This window comes from Chiloscyllium punctatum, chromosome 7, assembly GCF_047496795.1.
Source record: "Chiloscyllium punctatum isolate Juve2018m chromosome 7, sChiPun1.3, whole genome shotgun sequence".
In the NCBI taxonomy this organism is placed as follows: domain Eukaryota; kingdom Metazoa; phylum Chordata; class Chondrichthyes; order Orectolobiformes; family Hemiscylliidae; genus Chiloscyllium; species Chiloscyllium punctatum.
Genome location: NC_092745.1, coordinates 102529011 through 102546884, shown reverse-complemented (window position 1 = coordinate 102546884; position 17874 = coordinate 102529011). Strand labels below are relative to the sequence as shown.

At 39.9% G+C, this 17874-nt stretch overlaps 1 protein-coding gene across 2 annotated transcripts; it reads left to right on the top strand.

Annotated features, from left to right (window-relative positions):
* Nucleotides 1-1735: 1735 nt before the first annotated feature.
* dph2 (diphthamide biosynthesis 2) lies at nt 1736-16474 on the top strand. Of its 2 annotated transcripts, XM_072574459.1 has the most exons (7): nt 1736-1922; nt 5034-5193; nt 5708-5820; nt 6729-6949; nt 8165-8884; nt 9793-9975; nt 11947-16474. In XM_072574459.1, the coding sequence occupies exons 2-7, from the start codon at nt 5044-5046 to the stop codon at nt 12069-12071; spliced, it is 1512 nt and encodes a 503-aa protein (XP_072430560.1). In that variant the 5' UTR covers nt 1736-1922; nt 5034-5043; the 3' UTR covers nt 12072-16474. The 2 variants fall into 2 exon arrangements, with proteins under 2 accessions (XP_072430560.1, XP_072430561.1); XM_072574460.1 differs by lacking the exons at nt 1736-1922; nt 5708-5820 and having other exon boundaries at nt 5054-5193.
* Nucleotides 16475-17874: the final 1400 nt, after the last annotated feature.

The following is a 17874-nucleotide window of genomic DNA, read 5'->3' as shown; positions in this document are numbered from 1 at the left end:
TAACTCACACTAAATGTCATTCACTGATTGCCTTTATGTTTGCTGACCAAGACTAGGCCCAGACTCAGCATCACCTTGATTTAAAAATTCCCATCCTTGTTTACAAATTCTTCTATGGCATATCCTCTCCCTATGTCCATAATTCCTAATGCACTGCAATCCTTTAAATGATCTTCACGTTTGCACACTTTTTAATTTCCATTAAGTCAAATCATGTTAAATTATGTGTGGATTTATGTTAACTCTAAATTCTCTCCATAAGTGCTATCAGACCTGTGGCATTTTTCCAGTAATTTCTGTTTTTGTTTTTATTTCCAGCATCTGCAGTTCTTTCGTTTTTTTTGTGGACGTTTTGAACATCCTAATTCACTTTGCACAGCCATTAACACTCAAGAGTGTTCTGCTGAAAAAGCACAGCAGGTCAGGTAGCATCCGAGGACCAGGAAAATCGATGGGCTTTTGCCGATTTTCCTGCTCCTCGTATGCTGCCTGACCTGCTATGCTTTTCCAGCGCCACACTCTCAACTCTAATCTCCAGCATGTGCAGTCCTCACTTTTGCCACAGCCATTAACAGCCACGTCTTCCAACTGAAACGGACATGAGCTTTGGAGTTCCCTCAAACTTCTTCACTTATCTGTCTTTGTTCAACACCCTTCAGAAAACCTGCCTCTTTCACCAGCTTATGTCATCCAGTGGCAAATTTTATTTCGGAACTGGACATTGAGTAATTTGCCTGAACAAAAGTCTGAGAAGGTAGCAGAGGAGGGCTCCTGAACTAAAGGTCATCCAGTCCGACCACTTTTCTTTTTTCTTTTCTCACCCTTTTTGCTTTCTTTTATTTTCATTTACAGGTTTTGTCTATGTACTTTTGGGAGGAAGTTTCATTGTGGAGTCAGTGCTGGTGACAGCAGTGGCTGGAGGGTCTGGCAGTCAGCCATGAGGCGGCTGGTGTGGCCGAGCAGAACTCTGAAGGTTGATGACATTTTGGTTTCTTTGAGGTCTGGAGCGTGGAACTGGCTGGGGTCCTGAACTATACTAGGGTGGGACTCCAGTAGAGGAGCAGGAACAGGCATCTCAGGGCAGCAGACAGCCAGAAGTAACTGCGGGAGCAGGAACAAACTTCAAATGGCATTGGTGGTAGCAGGAATAGGTTGCAAGGTGGCAAGTCTTGAAGAAGGCTTGTCACAACATCGATTTCTCCACCTCCTGATGTTGCCTGCTTGCTTGTGTTCTTCCAGCCTCTTGCCTGTCTATTGTGGCAAGAGCAGGCAGCTCTGGTTGATGACGGGGCCAAGCTCGAGCCCTTGTGAGGACTGAGTGCCCAGACTGTGGTGTTGAACTGTTAACTGTCTTTCTTTGTTTTTCCACCCTTTAGTAAGAAAGACTATGATTGATTATAACTTTGTTTTTCATTATATTCCTGCTTTGTACCTAAGATGGTGCCATAAGTGGTGACATGCAAACTTTCCACTGTACTCATGTAGGGACATGTGACAATAAACCTAATTCAAATTTACCAAACTAAGGAATTAATTTACGTTTCTAGTGGCCCAAAGCCGTCCTGACATGACATACTTACTATTTGGCAGTATCATATAAACTGGGGAATAATTTCAGGTCCAGTTCCAAGGCTGGGTCTGCTCTGAAAGGTTCAGAGTTCGTGGGACGTGACTAGCGCTTGTGACGTCAGCGCCGCCGGCTCGCCGCACTGCGCGTGCGCGGAGCCCTGTCGCTAGGCATGCTGGGACTGGTACCGGGTGAAGGACCCGGCTGTGGGGCCACACAGCATGGCGCCAAAGTTGGGAAGTGCGGTTCCTGGCTGGAAAAATCAGCTTCGTTGAAGCTGCACCACTAAGTGCACCTTTACGGTGCATGTTATAGTCTGCCCGGGAGGGGCTGGGCCTGACGAGCCCAAAGTGAGGTGAGACGGAGTCTGTCTGTGTTTGTGGGGGGCGCAGGGCTCTCTGTGTGGCAGAGCCTCCTACTCCTTGATCAAAGTAAAACGCTGCGGATGTTGCTAATCTGAGGGAAACGCGGAACATATGCTGGAGAAATTCAGGAGGTCTGGCAGCATCTGTTGGATTAGACTTCTGTCAAAAAGTGTGGCGCTGGAAAATCACAGCCGCTCAGACAGCATCCGAGGAGCAGGAGAATCGACGTTTCAGGCATAAGTTCTTCATCAGGACCACACGTTTTTGACTCTGATCTCCAGCATCTGCAGTCCTCTCTTTCTCCCAGTAGATCAGACTTGTGTAAAGCAAGGTTATCTCCAAATGAGGGTCTGAGGCAGTGACGGCCACCATGGGCCAGTTGTGTGCCCCGTTCCCTATGGACTCGGGCTGTGACAGTCTTCGAAGTCTCAATATGGGATCACAATGAGTGAAAGTTTGGGAATTGTTGCTGTAAATGGTTACAATCTAATCCTGAAAGCGTGTAGCACGCTTAAAATGATTTTGAGTTTTGCTACCACTAGAGAGCGCTTTAGCCTTGGAATATATTTAGGTTCATTGTTAACTTGAGTTGGGTCATATTTATCATTGGTTGTGGCAGTTTGAATAGGATTAATAACAGTAGCTGTGAAAAAAAAAGTTTCGATTTTTTAATAAATCTTAATTTTTTATTAACCCTTTTACAGCAAATGCTCTGAATTTAGATTCAGAGATATGTAGTACAGAAACAGACCATTTGCTTCAACTCATCAATGCTGACCACATAATCTAAGTTAATCTACTCATACTTGCCAGCATTTGGCCCATATTCCTCTAAACTTTTATATTCATATACTCATCCAGATGCCTTTTAAATATTGTAATTGTGGTAGTCTCCACCACTTCCTCTAGTAGCACATTCCATACACGCACCAACCTCTGTATGAAAAGGTTTCCCCTTAGATACCTTTTAAATCTTCCCTCTCTTCCCCTTAAATCTAGTTTTGGATTCTCTCACCCCTGGGAAAAGACCTTGACTATTTACCATATCTATACCCCCTCATGAGTTTATAAATCTTGGCCTCTGATGCCCTAGGGAAAATAGCCCCAGCGTATTCACCCTCTCTCTATAGATCAAACCCTCCAACCCTGGTAACATCCTTGTAAATCTTTTCTGCACCCTTTCAAGTTTCACAACATCCTTCCAATAGCAAGGAGACCAGAATTTGCACATAGTATTCCAGTAGCAGCCTAAACAATGTTCTGTACATCCGCAACATGACATTCTATACTCCATGCACTGACCAGTAAAGGCAAGCATACCTAATGCCACCTTCGCTATCCTATCTACCTGCAACTCCACTTTCAAGGAAATATGAACCTGCACTCTTTGTTTAACAAAAGTCCCATTATATGTTTAAGTCCTGCACTTATTTGCCTGTCCAAAATACAGCACCTCACATGTATCTAAATTAAACTCTCTCTGCCACAGTTTAGATGCATTGGCTCATCTGACCAAGATACCCCCATTGTACGTTGTGGTAATCTCTGCTGTCCACTACACCTCCAGTTTTGGTGTCATATGCAAATTTATGAACTATACCTCCTATGTTCATATCCAATCATTTATATAAATGACGAAAAGCAGTGGATCGAGCATCAATCCTTGTGGCATGCTGCTGGTCACAGGCCTCCAGTCTGAAAAGCAACCCTCCAACACCACCCTCTGTCTTCTAGCAGAGTCAGTTCTGTATCGAAATAGCTAGTTCTCTCTCTATTCCATGTGATCTAACCAGTCAACTATGAGGAACCTTATCGAACATCTTACTGAAGCCCATATAGAAGACATTGACCACTTTGCCCTCATCAATCCTCTTCATTACTTCAATAAACTCAATTATTTCAGAAGTGTTCTTGGAGCAAAAAAAAGACAGTTAAGGTAGTCGTGTTAATTGGCTGAAGTATTCTGCTGTCTAAATGTAAGCTGTTTTCCACACTGTTCAATTTGGAAATATTAGTAAATTCAACCAATGAAATTCATGTTCCTTTTCTTCATCCTGCCAACACACTTATACATTTTCGTTTCTCTTCCTTTCGCCACACCCCCTAAAAATATCCTCACATTTCATAAACTGGTTTCAGCAGGAACCATAGAGCATGATTTATAGCACAGATCAGTGTATACACATATAATTTGTGTATGTTGCATTTAATTTATACAAGATCAATCCTAACTTGTAGGTTGCCTCTATAGTTTTACAAATTCCTCTACTAACACTTCTGTAGAGTAAGGTTGCAAACTTTAGTTGAAAACAGCTTACATTTAGACAGTAGAATATTTCACCATGTGACTACTAACGATCACTATGTCCTCATGTGCAGCATTGGTTCTTCAATGTGTCAATCCTTACGGCAATGAGTCAGTAACTACAATATTCAGATCATCAACACTGTGGATCTTACTGTGTAGCATGATGCTCCATTTGCCTATAATTCAAGAAAAAAACAATTTGCCATGAACCTAGGAGTGAAGTAAAAATATCTCCTCTGAGTTGCTCGCAGGAGTGTCCAGATGATTAACTTTTCATTCAGGAAGGCATTGGGACAACTTACAGTCCCGAAACTGATCACAGAGATTGCAGATTTTGGATGTTGAAAATAAAAATTTAAATTGCTGGAAACAACTAACAGTTCTGACAGCATCTGCGGAGAGAAAAGCAGAGTTGAGCTGGAACATTATTAGCTCATTCTGAGCCAGTCTTCAGCCACGCCAGTTCTAACAACTGTTTGAAAGTATAAAATGCAAAATAAATGCAATTCAGGTGGTGGTACCAATATCTCCCTTTATAACGCTGAATTGGGACTGATTTAATAAGAACTTATTTTAATTCACTTAATTTATCTGATAATGTCTAAAGGATGACTATTTCAATAACAAGTTTGTCAGAGAAGAAAACATGAAAGATTTAACTTCAGAATTAGAGTATGTGTACAACTGCCCAGAGTTTAATGCAAGGTTTTCTGTGGCATCTGGGACATAATCGGTAAAGCAATTAACTACAGGAAACTTGCTGAATGTTGTCAATTTTTATTTAAATTCATAGTTCAATCATCATGACTACGACATTCAGTGATGATGGTTCTAAGGCAATTCAGCGGTCCACAGACGTTTCTGAAAAAAACAGAACTTGCTCAAAGGAGATTGATGTAGTGTATGAGATTGAGAAGACATGCAGTTTCATTACAGATAATGGCTTTAAAAAGGTTGGTATCACTTGCCACTACCTAATTTCATTCCCTCTTTTTTTTGAGAGGGAGAATTTAAACTGATCTCAAGAAACTCTGACTAAAAACAGAAACTCAGTTGTAAGCATTGATATATATCCTCCTCTGATGGAACAGAAGGCAGAAAGATTGAAGAGCACGTTTCAGGGATTTGAAAAAATAAAGGATATCAACTTTTATCCTCTGTAGCCCACCAGAGTTTAAAGCTAATAATGTTTAATGGATAGATATTAAGACTGAATATTGATTTTTGTTAGATTTGCTTAGCACATTCATACTTATTGTCAAGCTACAATATCTTGTTTCTTGCAATATAGGGAATATTAGCTAGGCAGTATTTATTATGTTTTCCTTGTTAATCTAAAGGCATTTAAGAGTCAACCATTTAACCTGTTCTTCAGCAAACTATTGGTGTGCACTTCCTAATGTCTGTCTCTAGCAAGCATTTACTAATGTCTGGATGCAGGCTAAAGATATTCCCCAATCACTACAGGTGGCTCTCCAATTTCCTGATGAACTTCTCATTGATGCTGTTGCCGTTATATTAAAACTGGAGAAAAACACCACTGCCAAACTTTTCATATTGGGTGACACATCATATGGCAGGTTTGTCTTACTTTGAAATTAGATAGGATGAACTGTTGGGCACTGATTTTTATTTTAAGAAGTTTGTGTGGAATCCCACCTGTACTGAGCAAGATCGAAAATAAGGGATACCTTCTCTTACTAGTGAGAGTCATAATTAACAGATTAAACAATACTTGTTTTCTACTTGACTAATATCACTAACTAAATATTGTGAAGAGTTCCACACAGTGTTACCCCTAGGTTCTAGCCCATCATCTACTATACAGAAATACACAATTACAATTGTGCTGTTTGGAGAAGAGCAGATAACAAAAGTTGGGCACATCCTAAAAAGAAATAAGCATCAAAAAGTTATTTATCTAAAGCTTCTGATACTCAAGTAATATGTTCACATTTCAGGTATTTGAAAAAGTAGAGAATATCAACTTTTATCCTCTGCAGCCAACCAGAATTTAAAACTAATAATTCTTAATGGACAGATATTAAGACTGAATATCGATATGTTAGATTTGCTTAGCACATTCATACTTATTGTCAAGCTACAATGCCATTATTTCTTGCAATATGGGGAATATTAGCAAGGCAGTATTTATTTTGTATTCCAAGTTAATCTAAAGGCATTTAAGAGTCAACTATTTAATGTGGAGCAGAATTTGTTTGTTGAATTGGATAGGTTTTCTGTCCTGAAGGGTATCAATTATATTATTACAGAATAGCAGCTTTTATGGCCATCGTCATTGACAAGTTGCTGGATGTGTTAAATCAGATTTTTTTATGGTGGGATATGAACTATAGCTTATTTAGTTACTGATCCAATATAATAATGACTAAGCTATTGTGCTTGTATTGATTATTTTTCTTCATGTACATTTCTATTCACAAACAAAATTCTGAAGATTTTCTGAAAACTCTTGCCTGTTGTTTAGTTGCTGTGTAGATGAAGTTGCTGCTGAGCACCTTGAAGCTGACTGTTTGGTACATTATGGAAGAGCATGTCTCAGTCCATCCAGAAGGATCCCAGTGATGTATGTGTTTGGACAAAAACCAGTGGATGTGCATCAGTGTGCTGCATCCTTCCGTGTCCTGTATCCAGACAAGAATGCTCATGTTATAATTCTCTGTGATGTCGTCTACTCGTATATACTTGGTAAGAGACTTTTCCACTTAGTTTGTTCTCTCTTAATCTGCTGCATACTCTTTTTCTCGTGTTATGCAATTATAAAGAAACTTAGTGAGGATCACACTTCTGGAATTGGTTGCATCCCCCACACTTTTGTCAGTATTGAATCCCTGTTCTGAATTGGCATTGACCCGGAAGAAACTAATAACTGATGACCGCCTATGAGAATTTTTAAAATGGCGTAAGAGCATAAGCAGGAGTAGGCCATTTGGCCCCTCAAGTTTGTCCCACCATTCAACAAGATCGTGACTGATCTGCCCTCGGTCTCAATTCCCCCTTTGTGCTAGCTCTTCAGGGCCTTCAAGTCCCTGCTAGATCAAAATCTGTCCACTTCCTATTTAAATAATTTCAGTGACCTAGCCTCTGCAACTCTCTGAGGTAGACAATTCTAGACATTCACTACCAATTAGCAAAATAAATTCCTTTGAATTCTGTAATATTCCGTAACTCTGTCCTCCAGTTTAGAAACTAATGAAAACACCTTCTCAACGTCTATGCCATCAAGCCCCCTCAGAATCTTGTGTGTTCCAATACAATCACACTTAATTTCTCTAAGTTCCAGTGAATAAAGGCCTAGCTATTTAGCCATTCTTAATGAGTCAATTCCTTTATCTCAGGAATGAGCCTAGTGAATCTGTTTTGAACTGCCATTGCCAGTATATATTGTTTTAAATATGGGGACTAAAACTACGCATACTCCCCCCCCCCCCCCCCCCCCCCACCCAGAAATAAGTACTAAAAAAATTTTTAATCCACATTCAGTTTTTACTTTAAAAAGGATTATACTTTTCTCCTCTTTTTCTCATTACATTTTCGCCACATGTATCGTGGGATGTGAATAATAACAGGTCTTTATTTCCCAATCATCAGCATAAATGAGTTGGACTGAAGGGTCTGTTTCCGTGCTGTACATCTCTATGAATCATTGTTTCAAAGAACCTTTTAAATGACTCAGTTGGTCTATTTACTGACTGACCAAGAGTGATTTGAGACAGAGACTCAGTTAGAAACTAGGTATGTGCAGCTGGCTGGAAGTACGTTCACAGTTCTGATTCCAAAATTCTATCTGTTAGAAAAATTTATACTGGATCTATATAGATGCGTAATGCAATTTCTACTTTTGCTTTATATAACTATCCATTAAGATGGTCTCTCTAAGGCACTTGTTTCTTCTTTTGTTAGAAGAACTACAGCAACTTCTTCATCCAGAATATGAAAATGTTGTCATTTCAATGATATGCAGTGGCCAAAATGAAACAACTGATCCATGCAAGACAAATGGCTTTCATTGTGGAGGTGATGTTGATTCTTGTTCTACCCTCAGATCCTGCAACAATATGTGCAATCAGCCAAGCCATCAAGTTATATCCAAGTTTGGCCGGCACTTTTTCGTCAGGAGTGACGTGAAAGATTATAGTATGTTCTACATTGGGCAGGAGAGCCTGACGCTGACTAACTATATGATGACATGGAATCAATGTTCGTTTTGCTCATTTGATCCAGTGAAAGGGGTAGGGAGACAGGAAACGCTGAATGTTAACAGGGCACTAATGAAGCGATACTACATGATTGAAAGAGCCAAGGATGCTCAAGTTGTAGGGATTTTAGTGGGGACTCTTGGTGTTGCTGACTATCTTTCTATCATTGACCATCTTAAATCAGTTATCAAGAAGGCTGGAAAGAAAAGCTACACCTTTGTAATGGGTAAACTGAATGCTGCCAAGTTGGCTAATTTCATGGAAGTGGATATATATGTGCTTGTAGCCTGTCCAGAAAATTCTCTGCTGGATTCCAGTGAATTTTATAGGCCTGTTGTAACACCATATGAGATGGAGGTTGCATGCAATCAAGCAAGGGAATGGACTGGAGAGTACATTACTGACTTCAGGGACCTACTTCCAGGTGCGTAAATCTACATATCATCATGGATCCATGTGCCTGTAAATTAAGTAGTTATACAATTTGAATTTTAACTTTATAACAAATACAGAGAACTGTGATATTATCCTGTCTCTTTTTTTCAATTTCCAGTAACCCTGAATTGTATATTTTTGTTAGGTAGACCATCAATTTGTAGATGGCAAGACTAAGAGAATTGCAGCAAAATACATCTACTTGTCTATAGCCTGAAACATTTCATTGACAGAGTTAACAGGCTCAGAAAATTGGTTATTGCATTTGTTAATATTATATGTTTGAGGAAGGTAGACAATACTCTGCGAATAAAACACTTCTCACAATAATAAATGTGTAAATTACATATTAGTTTAATTGGTAAAGTGAAGTTGACATACTACCAGACCATAGAACCTCTTTCTCTTGGGAGAGAGGGAGGACTGGTGATGGTTTAACCTGAGGGTCACCACACCTTGGGTAGTCGTGATTTGGAGCTGCCAGTATTGGACTGGGGTGTACAAAGTTAAGAGTCACACAATACCAGGTTATAGTCCAACAGGTTTATTTGGAAGTATTAGCTTTCGGAGGGAGCGCTGCTCCTTCATCAGGACAACCACCCAATGAAGGAGCAGCACTCCAAAAGTTAGTGCTTTCAAATAAACCTGTTGGTCTATAACCTGGTGTTGTGTGATTTTTAACTTTGTACCCCTCGGGTAAGGTGAGAGCTGAGAATAAGAGGCATTCGTAGTAACCTCAGCGAATATGGGAATTGAACCAATGCTTTTGGCATTACTCTGCATTGCAAACCAGCTGTCCAACTGATCTAGTATCTAACATTATATGTATATGAGATTAGAATTAACTAATGTATTCATCCTTAAAAGTTCCAATGAATTTTCTGTTCACCTTCTCAGGTGCTTGCTGCCATATTGGATTTCCAGATGAGACCTTCAATGGTAAGGAGACTGATATCTCGCTAGTTACCGGAGCCTTGCGAACAACACACTTGCTAAAGTCAGAGTGGCAAAACACAACACCAAGCACATCACTGATTCACAGGAATGAGGCTTTAGCAATCACCCAGCCTCACTCAGCAGGTATAATTATTATTCGTGAGTTAAAATTTCAAGATTGAATATCGATATCAGGATTTGGAGAGGGGCAAAACCTTTTCTGGCTTTTTTTTTTAACGGTCTTGAGTTTTTTTCCATACTTCACAGGACAGCAGGCAGATGATTTGCTCCATTCTAAAGAAGTGTCACTGGCCCCTGAAACATTAACTTTGCTTTCTTTCCACAGATGCTACCAGACCTGCTGAGTTTTTCCAGCAATTTCTGTTTTTGTTTGAGATCATTTGCTGTCTTGTGTTTTGCTAGTGTTGTAATAAATTTGGGGCATAAATGTAAAAAAGCAAACTGCCTTGTCCCTTTTTATGAGTGACATTTGACAGTTATGCAGCACGGAGAAACCCACATAACTATGCTGTTCAACAGCCCCAATCTTCATTCTGCTCAGCTTGTTTCTAAAGAGTGGCGCATTGTTAAATTGAAACTATACTAAAAACAATTGTGCAGCTACTTCAGTGGCATTAAGCTTGGAGCTGTTAGGCAGGCATTAATAATGTTTGACCATAATTGAATCCCAACCAATGCATCCACTTGTGAAAAAGAAAGATTTTACCTAGTTTTGAAATCTTGCAAGGAAGTTCTGCTTTCTTTGATAAAAGGTAAAGCCAATGTTTGCAGTGTGAATTTAAAACAGAATTGTGTTCACATGACTCCCATTTATTACTCTACATGATGTATGCTATGGTGAAGCAAGTCACTACATCTAGAAAAGGATTAAAAAAACAAAAATGCTGTCTGGATCTGACTATCCTAGAATAGAGTAACAGAAAAAGCAGATATGTTCATCTTTTATTGGATCACTGACAGAAATTAAGCTGAAGCATGTTAGTAATTAAGGTAAAAGACCATCCATTAATAAATACAAACACTACTGTTGATCTCCTCCAAGGTGGAACTGTCTTCCACTGTGCAAACAATAAATCGCAAGTCAAGAACTGCACAAATTTACTTATTCTATAATCAGACTTTCAGACCCTTCAGGCATGATTCCACCAATATCGATGCTGCACTGATGAGAGTACAATTTCTACACAGACTGTTCTTGTAGCTCATCTTGGTGGAATTGTTAAATGCAAAATTTTGTCCTTTATGAACTGGATTGAAGTGGGCTAAATGTATTTTGCATTGATGATGGCAGTTGGCAAAGAAAAAGAAACAAATATTTTGAATCTAGTGAGAATGTTGGACTCCAGATTGAGTTTCTACTCAAGATTTTTGAACATTGTGGAAATGGATCAATATGTAATGTATTCCAATGTCACTTACTTGAATACATAGAATAATCACTGCCATAGTATATTGTTAGAACTACAATAGATTATATCGTATAGATGAAATGGTGGGTTTAATTAAAATCAGTGGGAACTGCATACGGTTAGCTCTGCTATAATGTGTGTTTCTTCAATGTGAATTGACTTTAATGTGATTGAAGAATTTAGACTGTCATTTCTGGACTAATTTTCCTTACCTGTCTTGGCTATAATGCTACTCTGGCCCCATGAGTCGAAAAAGCACAGCTATTATGGGATCCTCACAGAATGCGAGATCGCACGAGAACGGAACCTTTGCATCACATCAAAACCGACACTGTTTGAATCTTCCTTTAATCGCACACACACCCCACCCCACCCCCCCATATGGAAGGTAAATTCACTATTTTTCTACCAGACTGTAGAGCTGCTTCATCATTAGAGGTGACTTGATAGTGGTCTATCCTGAGATTCACTATGCCTCAGGCTAGGAGGGAGACTGAGAGAAGAATCCTCTCTCCACACTTTTGGCATTACTGTGCAATGCAAGCTAGCTGTCCAGCCAACTGACCCAGCCCCCGGGTATAATTCTAATAGTATGAATGCTTCCATTCTTCTTTTACTCAATCTCATATCCATTATGGTGTCTTTTTCATTTGTGGTACTGATATGAAAATTTCTTAATTTGCAGCCTCATTCTTAGTATCTAGGAGCTGGCAAGGCCTGGAGCAGCAACTAGGACAGACTTCTGTGTCAAAAGCAGTGGAAGGTCGGAAAGGCATCGCGATTGCCTATGAAGGAGAAGCCACAAATTGAAGAAACTGGAAATTGGAAGTCAATTTTGTGAGCAAATGGGTTGAAATCAAAATTACAGGACAATGGACTGATGAGAGAGTTATTAAAGTTTTATTTTTTTTAAAAACTCTTGACAGTTTGGAAGTGTTTATCTATGTTCTGATATTATAGGCTTCGTATTTTGTTTCTTTATGTATAATTCCTTTGCTGGCTATCTCATAACATGAGTATTGCTGGACAAGCAAATCATTGCTTTGTAGTTTGCTCATGAGCTGTGCAGTGAGAAAAATCCGTATTTTCTGAATTCAGAGTTGTTCTGCTGATTGCAAGACATTGTTGTTTTCATTATTATAATTACTCAATCTAAGTGTTCAAAAGTGATATAGTTGAGCAAGGAATTTGTTAATGTCCTATTTAACATGGCCAAAAGTGTACAACTATATATGAGGCAAGTTGTTATATCATTCATCAAAAGGAAACATAATTCTAGAAAGGTTGAAACAGGGTGCAGTTATCTGGTAATAGACCATATTGGATCTTGTGATGTCCAGTAAACACGTGCCATCTGAAACTAATAGATATTTTTTGAAAACATGACACAGGCTAGAATGGATGGTTGCTGAAGGTCACCTGACTTTTGTGAATTAAAATTACTCCATTATCTTGTAGGAATGAAGGAACATTCAAACTAATAAATCAGTGCCTTTCCTTGAAAAGACACTAACTGCTTCAAACCCCACAGGGTGAATGCATACACAAAAACGTGAACCAGATTGTGAATTGGTGTGCACCCAACCTATTATTTGGAACAGGACTTGAACTTGTGGAAAGGCATATGTTAAGACAGCCAGGTTTTTGTCTGCTTTTAAAAAAACAGCCAAGAGCTATTTTGCAGTCAATGTCCAGTTGGTCAGAAAACCAGACCACAAACTATTTACATGTCATCGTGCAGATCCATGGCAGTTAACAGCAGTACCTTCAAGTGGGAGATTCTAACAGAAACAAGCTCTCTCTCTCGCGCACTCTCTCCGCGCCCCCCCCCCCCCCCAAAACAATCTGGTCCAACATTAAGTTTGCCTGATAGTTAACTTTCTGAAAGGTTCACTACAAGCAATTGACCTCCTAACCTGCTATGAGCTCTTCACTTTACAGTGCCTTCACTTCAAGTTTAAAGCATCAAATCTATTAGACACCGAACCTGCTTGGTAGGAAACTAGAGATTATAAATCACATGGAGTTCACTAATCTATGCAAGTGTACTGTCTATTTAGTTTTTATTGGGTTCATGTGAGAGACCTCTTGAGTTAATTTGGGGCAAGTATCTAAAAATAAATCTTTTTTTTAAGTTTTAAACTCTAAAATTTGCTGTGGAATTTTTGAAGTAGAAAGGATCAAGGGGGCAATCTGTGCGTGGAACTGGAGGACATTGACAAATTGTTAAATGAGTACGTCACATCTGCCTTCTCATGAGAAAAGGAGGGTGTTGGTCCTGAATTTTATAAGAGACACTGTAAGGTTCTTGAGCAGGTATTAGAGATTTTCATATAGTATAGTAATCTTCATATTGAAGATTTTGATAGGCTGAAAAGAAGATATCCCCAGGTCTGGATGAGTTGTATCCCAGGCTGCTGTGGGAGGTGCAGGAGGAAATTGCAGGGGCTGTGACCCAAACTTTGTTCTTCTCTGTCTGCAGAGAAGCTGCCAGAGGACTGAAGGACAGCTAATGTTATTCTACTATTAAATATGGAAATAAACTATGGAATTGGAGAGCAGTGAGTCTCAGTGGAAATTAAACTATTGGAGAAAGTTTGGAAGGAGAGAATTAATCTCTACTTGACAAGGCAACGTTTGAACAGGGATAGTCAGTATAGCTTTGTCAGAAGGAGATGGTGCCTAACAGAGGTGATCAGGTATGTAGCTGAGGGCAGTGAAGTTGATGTTTATATGGATTTCACCAAATCATTTGATGGGTTCCATATGGGAAACTGATAAAGAAGGTAAAAGCAAATGGTACCCAGCATGTCCTAGCAATTTGTATCCAAAATTGGTGTAGTGGCAGGAGACAGTGTAGAAACGAGTTTGTATGACTGGAAGATGAAATCCAGTGGCATACAACAGAGATTAGTGCTTGATTAGTGAGGCGTTTAAGGGTTATGGGGAGAAGGCAGGCAAATGGGATTGAAATATCAGCCATCACTGAATGGCGGAGCAGGTGCAATGGGCTGAATGGCCTAATCCTGCTCCTATATCTTATGATTCCTTATTGCTTAGGGGTGATTAACATGAGGAAGAAGATCCAGCCAGGGTGGTCAAATGCTCAGATCAGTGGTAGATGGAATTGAATGCTGAAAAGTGACATGCACTGTGGAAAAAGTAACAAGACCCGGGAGTTCTCGGTGACTGGGAAGCTCAGACGGACCTTGGGATGCTTGTTCACAGATCACAGAAGTAGCAACACGGGTTAAGTAAGCTAGTTAAGATAAAATGGGCTTTATCAGTCATGCTGTTTATTGTAAGAGCAGGGCGACCCTGATGGAACTGTATGAAACTCTGGTTAGACCATAGCTGAAGGGTCATAGACCTGAAATGTTAAGTCTGCTTTCTCTCCACAGATGCTGCTAGACCTGTTGAGCTTTTCCAGGAATTTGTGTTTTTGTTTGTGACAGCTGGAGTACTGTCTGGAATTCTGTTTGCCTCACCACAGAAAGGATGTGATTACACTGGAAGGCCACTAACAAGGGAGTATAATTATAAGGGGGAGATTTAGAGAGAATTTTGAGGAAAAAATGTTCACTCAGTTGATGGTGGAAATCTAGATTGTACTGCCTGGGTAGGTATGAGAAACCTATCAACCTTAGTGCGTGTCCAAGTACTTCTTTAATGTAATAACATTCAGGGCTATGGAACAATGGGATTAGTGTAGATAATACAGTTTTAATGGACAGAAGGCTGTCTTCTATGCTGTAGAGTAAAGAAAAGGCACATCTTTTCCCATGCACTCCATACTGGTAATGGACAGTATGAGAACATGTATTCTGTCCGTTTGGAAAAAAATGACAGCAAGTTGGATTTGTTTAGTGTTGATATGACAGAACATTCCCAGGGTGTTTGAAAATAAGAAGAAAGATACTATATCAGCAATCATATGTTGCTGCTTTAGTGGGCCCAGGGTTTTAAGCCAGTGACAGAAGGAATGGCAAGTCTGGTTAGCGCATGATATGCAGAGAAACTTGCAGATGATGATGTTTCCATGTGTTTGCTGCAGAGTTGAATCTAGCTTTTGATCTCTGTTCTTATGTATATTTAAAGAGAGCCAGCACAAACGTGACTCTTGCCCACACTCAGAGAAGCTTGGAATCTCTATAGTGCAGAAAGAGGCCATTAGGCCCATTGAGTCTGCAACAACCTTCCAAATGCTATCCCACCCAGACCCTCACCATATCCCCATAACTCCACATTTACCATGGTTAATCTGTCTACCCAGCACATCCCTAGACACTACAGGGCAATTGACCATGGCTAATCTACCTAACCTGCACATCCGTGGATACCACGGACAACTTAGCATAGACACTCCATATGACCTAGATATCTTTGGACTTTGAAAGGAAATCAGAGCATCTGCCAGAAACCCACACAGACTCTGGGAGGATGTGCAAACTCCCAGATACCCTGTTGTCTTTTCCATCATACTCCGTCTCTTATAATTCTCAGGAGATTGTAGTTCACTTTGCAATGCATTTCTCCCTTTTGAAGTCCTTCAAAACTTTCTTGGCGCCTGAGAGGTATAATGTTCCAAGGCCTGGCAGGAAGCTGGGGATAATTCACACAGGCCTTCCAGCCAATCGCTGATTTACACTGTTCAGAACTTACAATCTTCTATTTTCGTCTGTATAGCCTTTTTAAGTACAGCTAACCTTTAATTATGACATTTTACGTCTACAAAAGATCCATGGTTCTGAAAAGATGCAGGCTTATCCATGACTTAATGTCATCATGGAAATATATGTGTCATTGAGAAATCGCCAGATAAGCTAAACAGTAATAAGATCCATTCAGCTTGCAAGCAAGCAAGCAACCAGTCTACATTTATAGGAAATAGTTTTCAATCTACAAGCATTTCTACAAATAAGTTATTTTTTTCTCACATTTGCATGCACATTGAAGGGACTGACTGCATTTTCTTCGGGCACGGAGTGATTTTGATTTAGGGTGATGTTAGAGTAGGAAATCTAGTGCTGGTTAATTTTCTGCTGGTGATGGGAGAAGGAAACTATATTGTGATTCAAAAGCTCTTGCGGCTAAAACTGCACTGTATTCAGGTATAGTCTGACGAATGCCATGTATATATTTAGCAAGACTTCCCTATTTTGATAGTCAATTTCCTTTGAAATAAAGGCCAACATTTCCATTTTTCTTCTTTATTATTCACTCAGCATTGATGTTTGTAAGTATTTATTTATAAGTATAGAATTCATGCAACATGTTTGCTAAGAGGAATTGCCAGTTGGAATGCTGATCCCTCCAAAGCCCAAAGCAGTCAAAAATAATGGCAGTGTGGACCTGGAGAATGATACTGTCATGTTCATTAGATTCTGGGACAGTCCATCAGAGTTACCACTTTAAATCATCAGTACATGCGATCTTGGACCGGCCTTCTGCCTATTGATTTGGTCATGAATTCTGGCTACATCAGTAGCTCAGGTGTGCACAACATGATCAAACTTTCTGCTGTAATGGCAAGTATATCCTCTATAAATAGCCTTCCAGCCCTGCCAAAACCATCCTTATTGATGGCTACTCTGGTTTGAACTTTTAAGTCTCAACCCAGACACAGCCTGGTGGCTTAGTGGTTAGCACTGCTGCCTCATAGCAGCGGGGACCTGGGTTCAATTCCAGCCTCTGGTGACTGTCTGTGTGGAGTTTGCACATTCTCCCGGTGTCTGTGTGGGTATCCTCTGGGTGCCCTGGTTTCCTCCCACAATCCAAAGATGTACAGGGTAGGGCTAAATATGGGGAATGGATCTGGGTGGGTCACTCTTCAGAGAGTCAGTGTGGACTTGCTGGGCCGAAGGGCCTGTTTCCATACTTTAGGTGATCTGATCTAAGCCTGTGGCTGAGTATTCTCTAAATTAATTTGAAGATTTGAGCTTCAAACCCCACACTTAAAGCCAAGCACAAATGTTAGGCTGAGTCTTCAGCGTATTGGTGCTACATTGTCAGATGTATTTTTTTTAAAGGAGACATTAAAGTGAGGCCTCACCTCCACTCTTGGATAGATATAAACTATTTCATAGCACTATTTCATAGAAGAAAAAAAGATCTCCTTGAAATACTCCCCACTAGTCACCTGTCAATCATTAGCACCAAAACAGATCGTTTGATCATTATCACACTGCTGTTTTTGCAAATTGACTGCTGCTAAATGTGGCTTCATTTCCAAAGTACTTTGTTGGTTGTAAAGCTGTTTTTGATTCCCGGAGGTCATAAAATGTGCTACATAAATATAATTTTTTTAAATTCTTGTTTCACCAGCTTGAGAAGGCCTGCTTGAATAAGGTGAAATCTCAAAATTCCAGGGCATATTTGCCACTGAACAGACAGCTAAACAACATGTTCTATTAGTTGGCCAACCAAAAGATGCACTCACCATTTGCCAGAGTGTTTGCTTTTGATGAGTATAAAAGCTGACATTAGGGAATAGTGAAACATGTATAAAATCATGAGGGGCATAGATAGGGGCTTTTCCCTGGGGTGGGGGAGTTTAGAACTAGAGGGCATAGGTTTAGGGTGAGAGGTGAAAAAAATTAAAAGGGACTTAAGG

Bases quoted from the DNA above. Each gene is read 5' to 3' on its own strand.
- dph2 (XM_072574459.1), top strand. From the start codon at position 5,044: ATGACTACGACATTCAGTGATGATGGTTCTAAGGCAATTCAGCGGTCC. The intron at 5,821-6,728 runs GTTTGTCTTACT...CCTGTTGTTTAG, and splicing joins GGTGACACATCATATGGCAG to TTGCTGTGTAGATGAAGTTG. The intron at 8,885-9,792 runs GTGCGTAAATCT...TCACCTTCTCAG, and splicing joins CTTCAGGGACCTACTTCCAG to GTGCTTGCTGCCATATTGGA.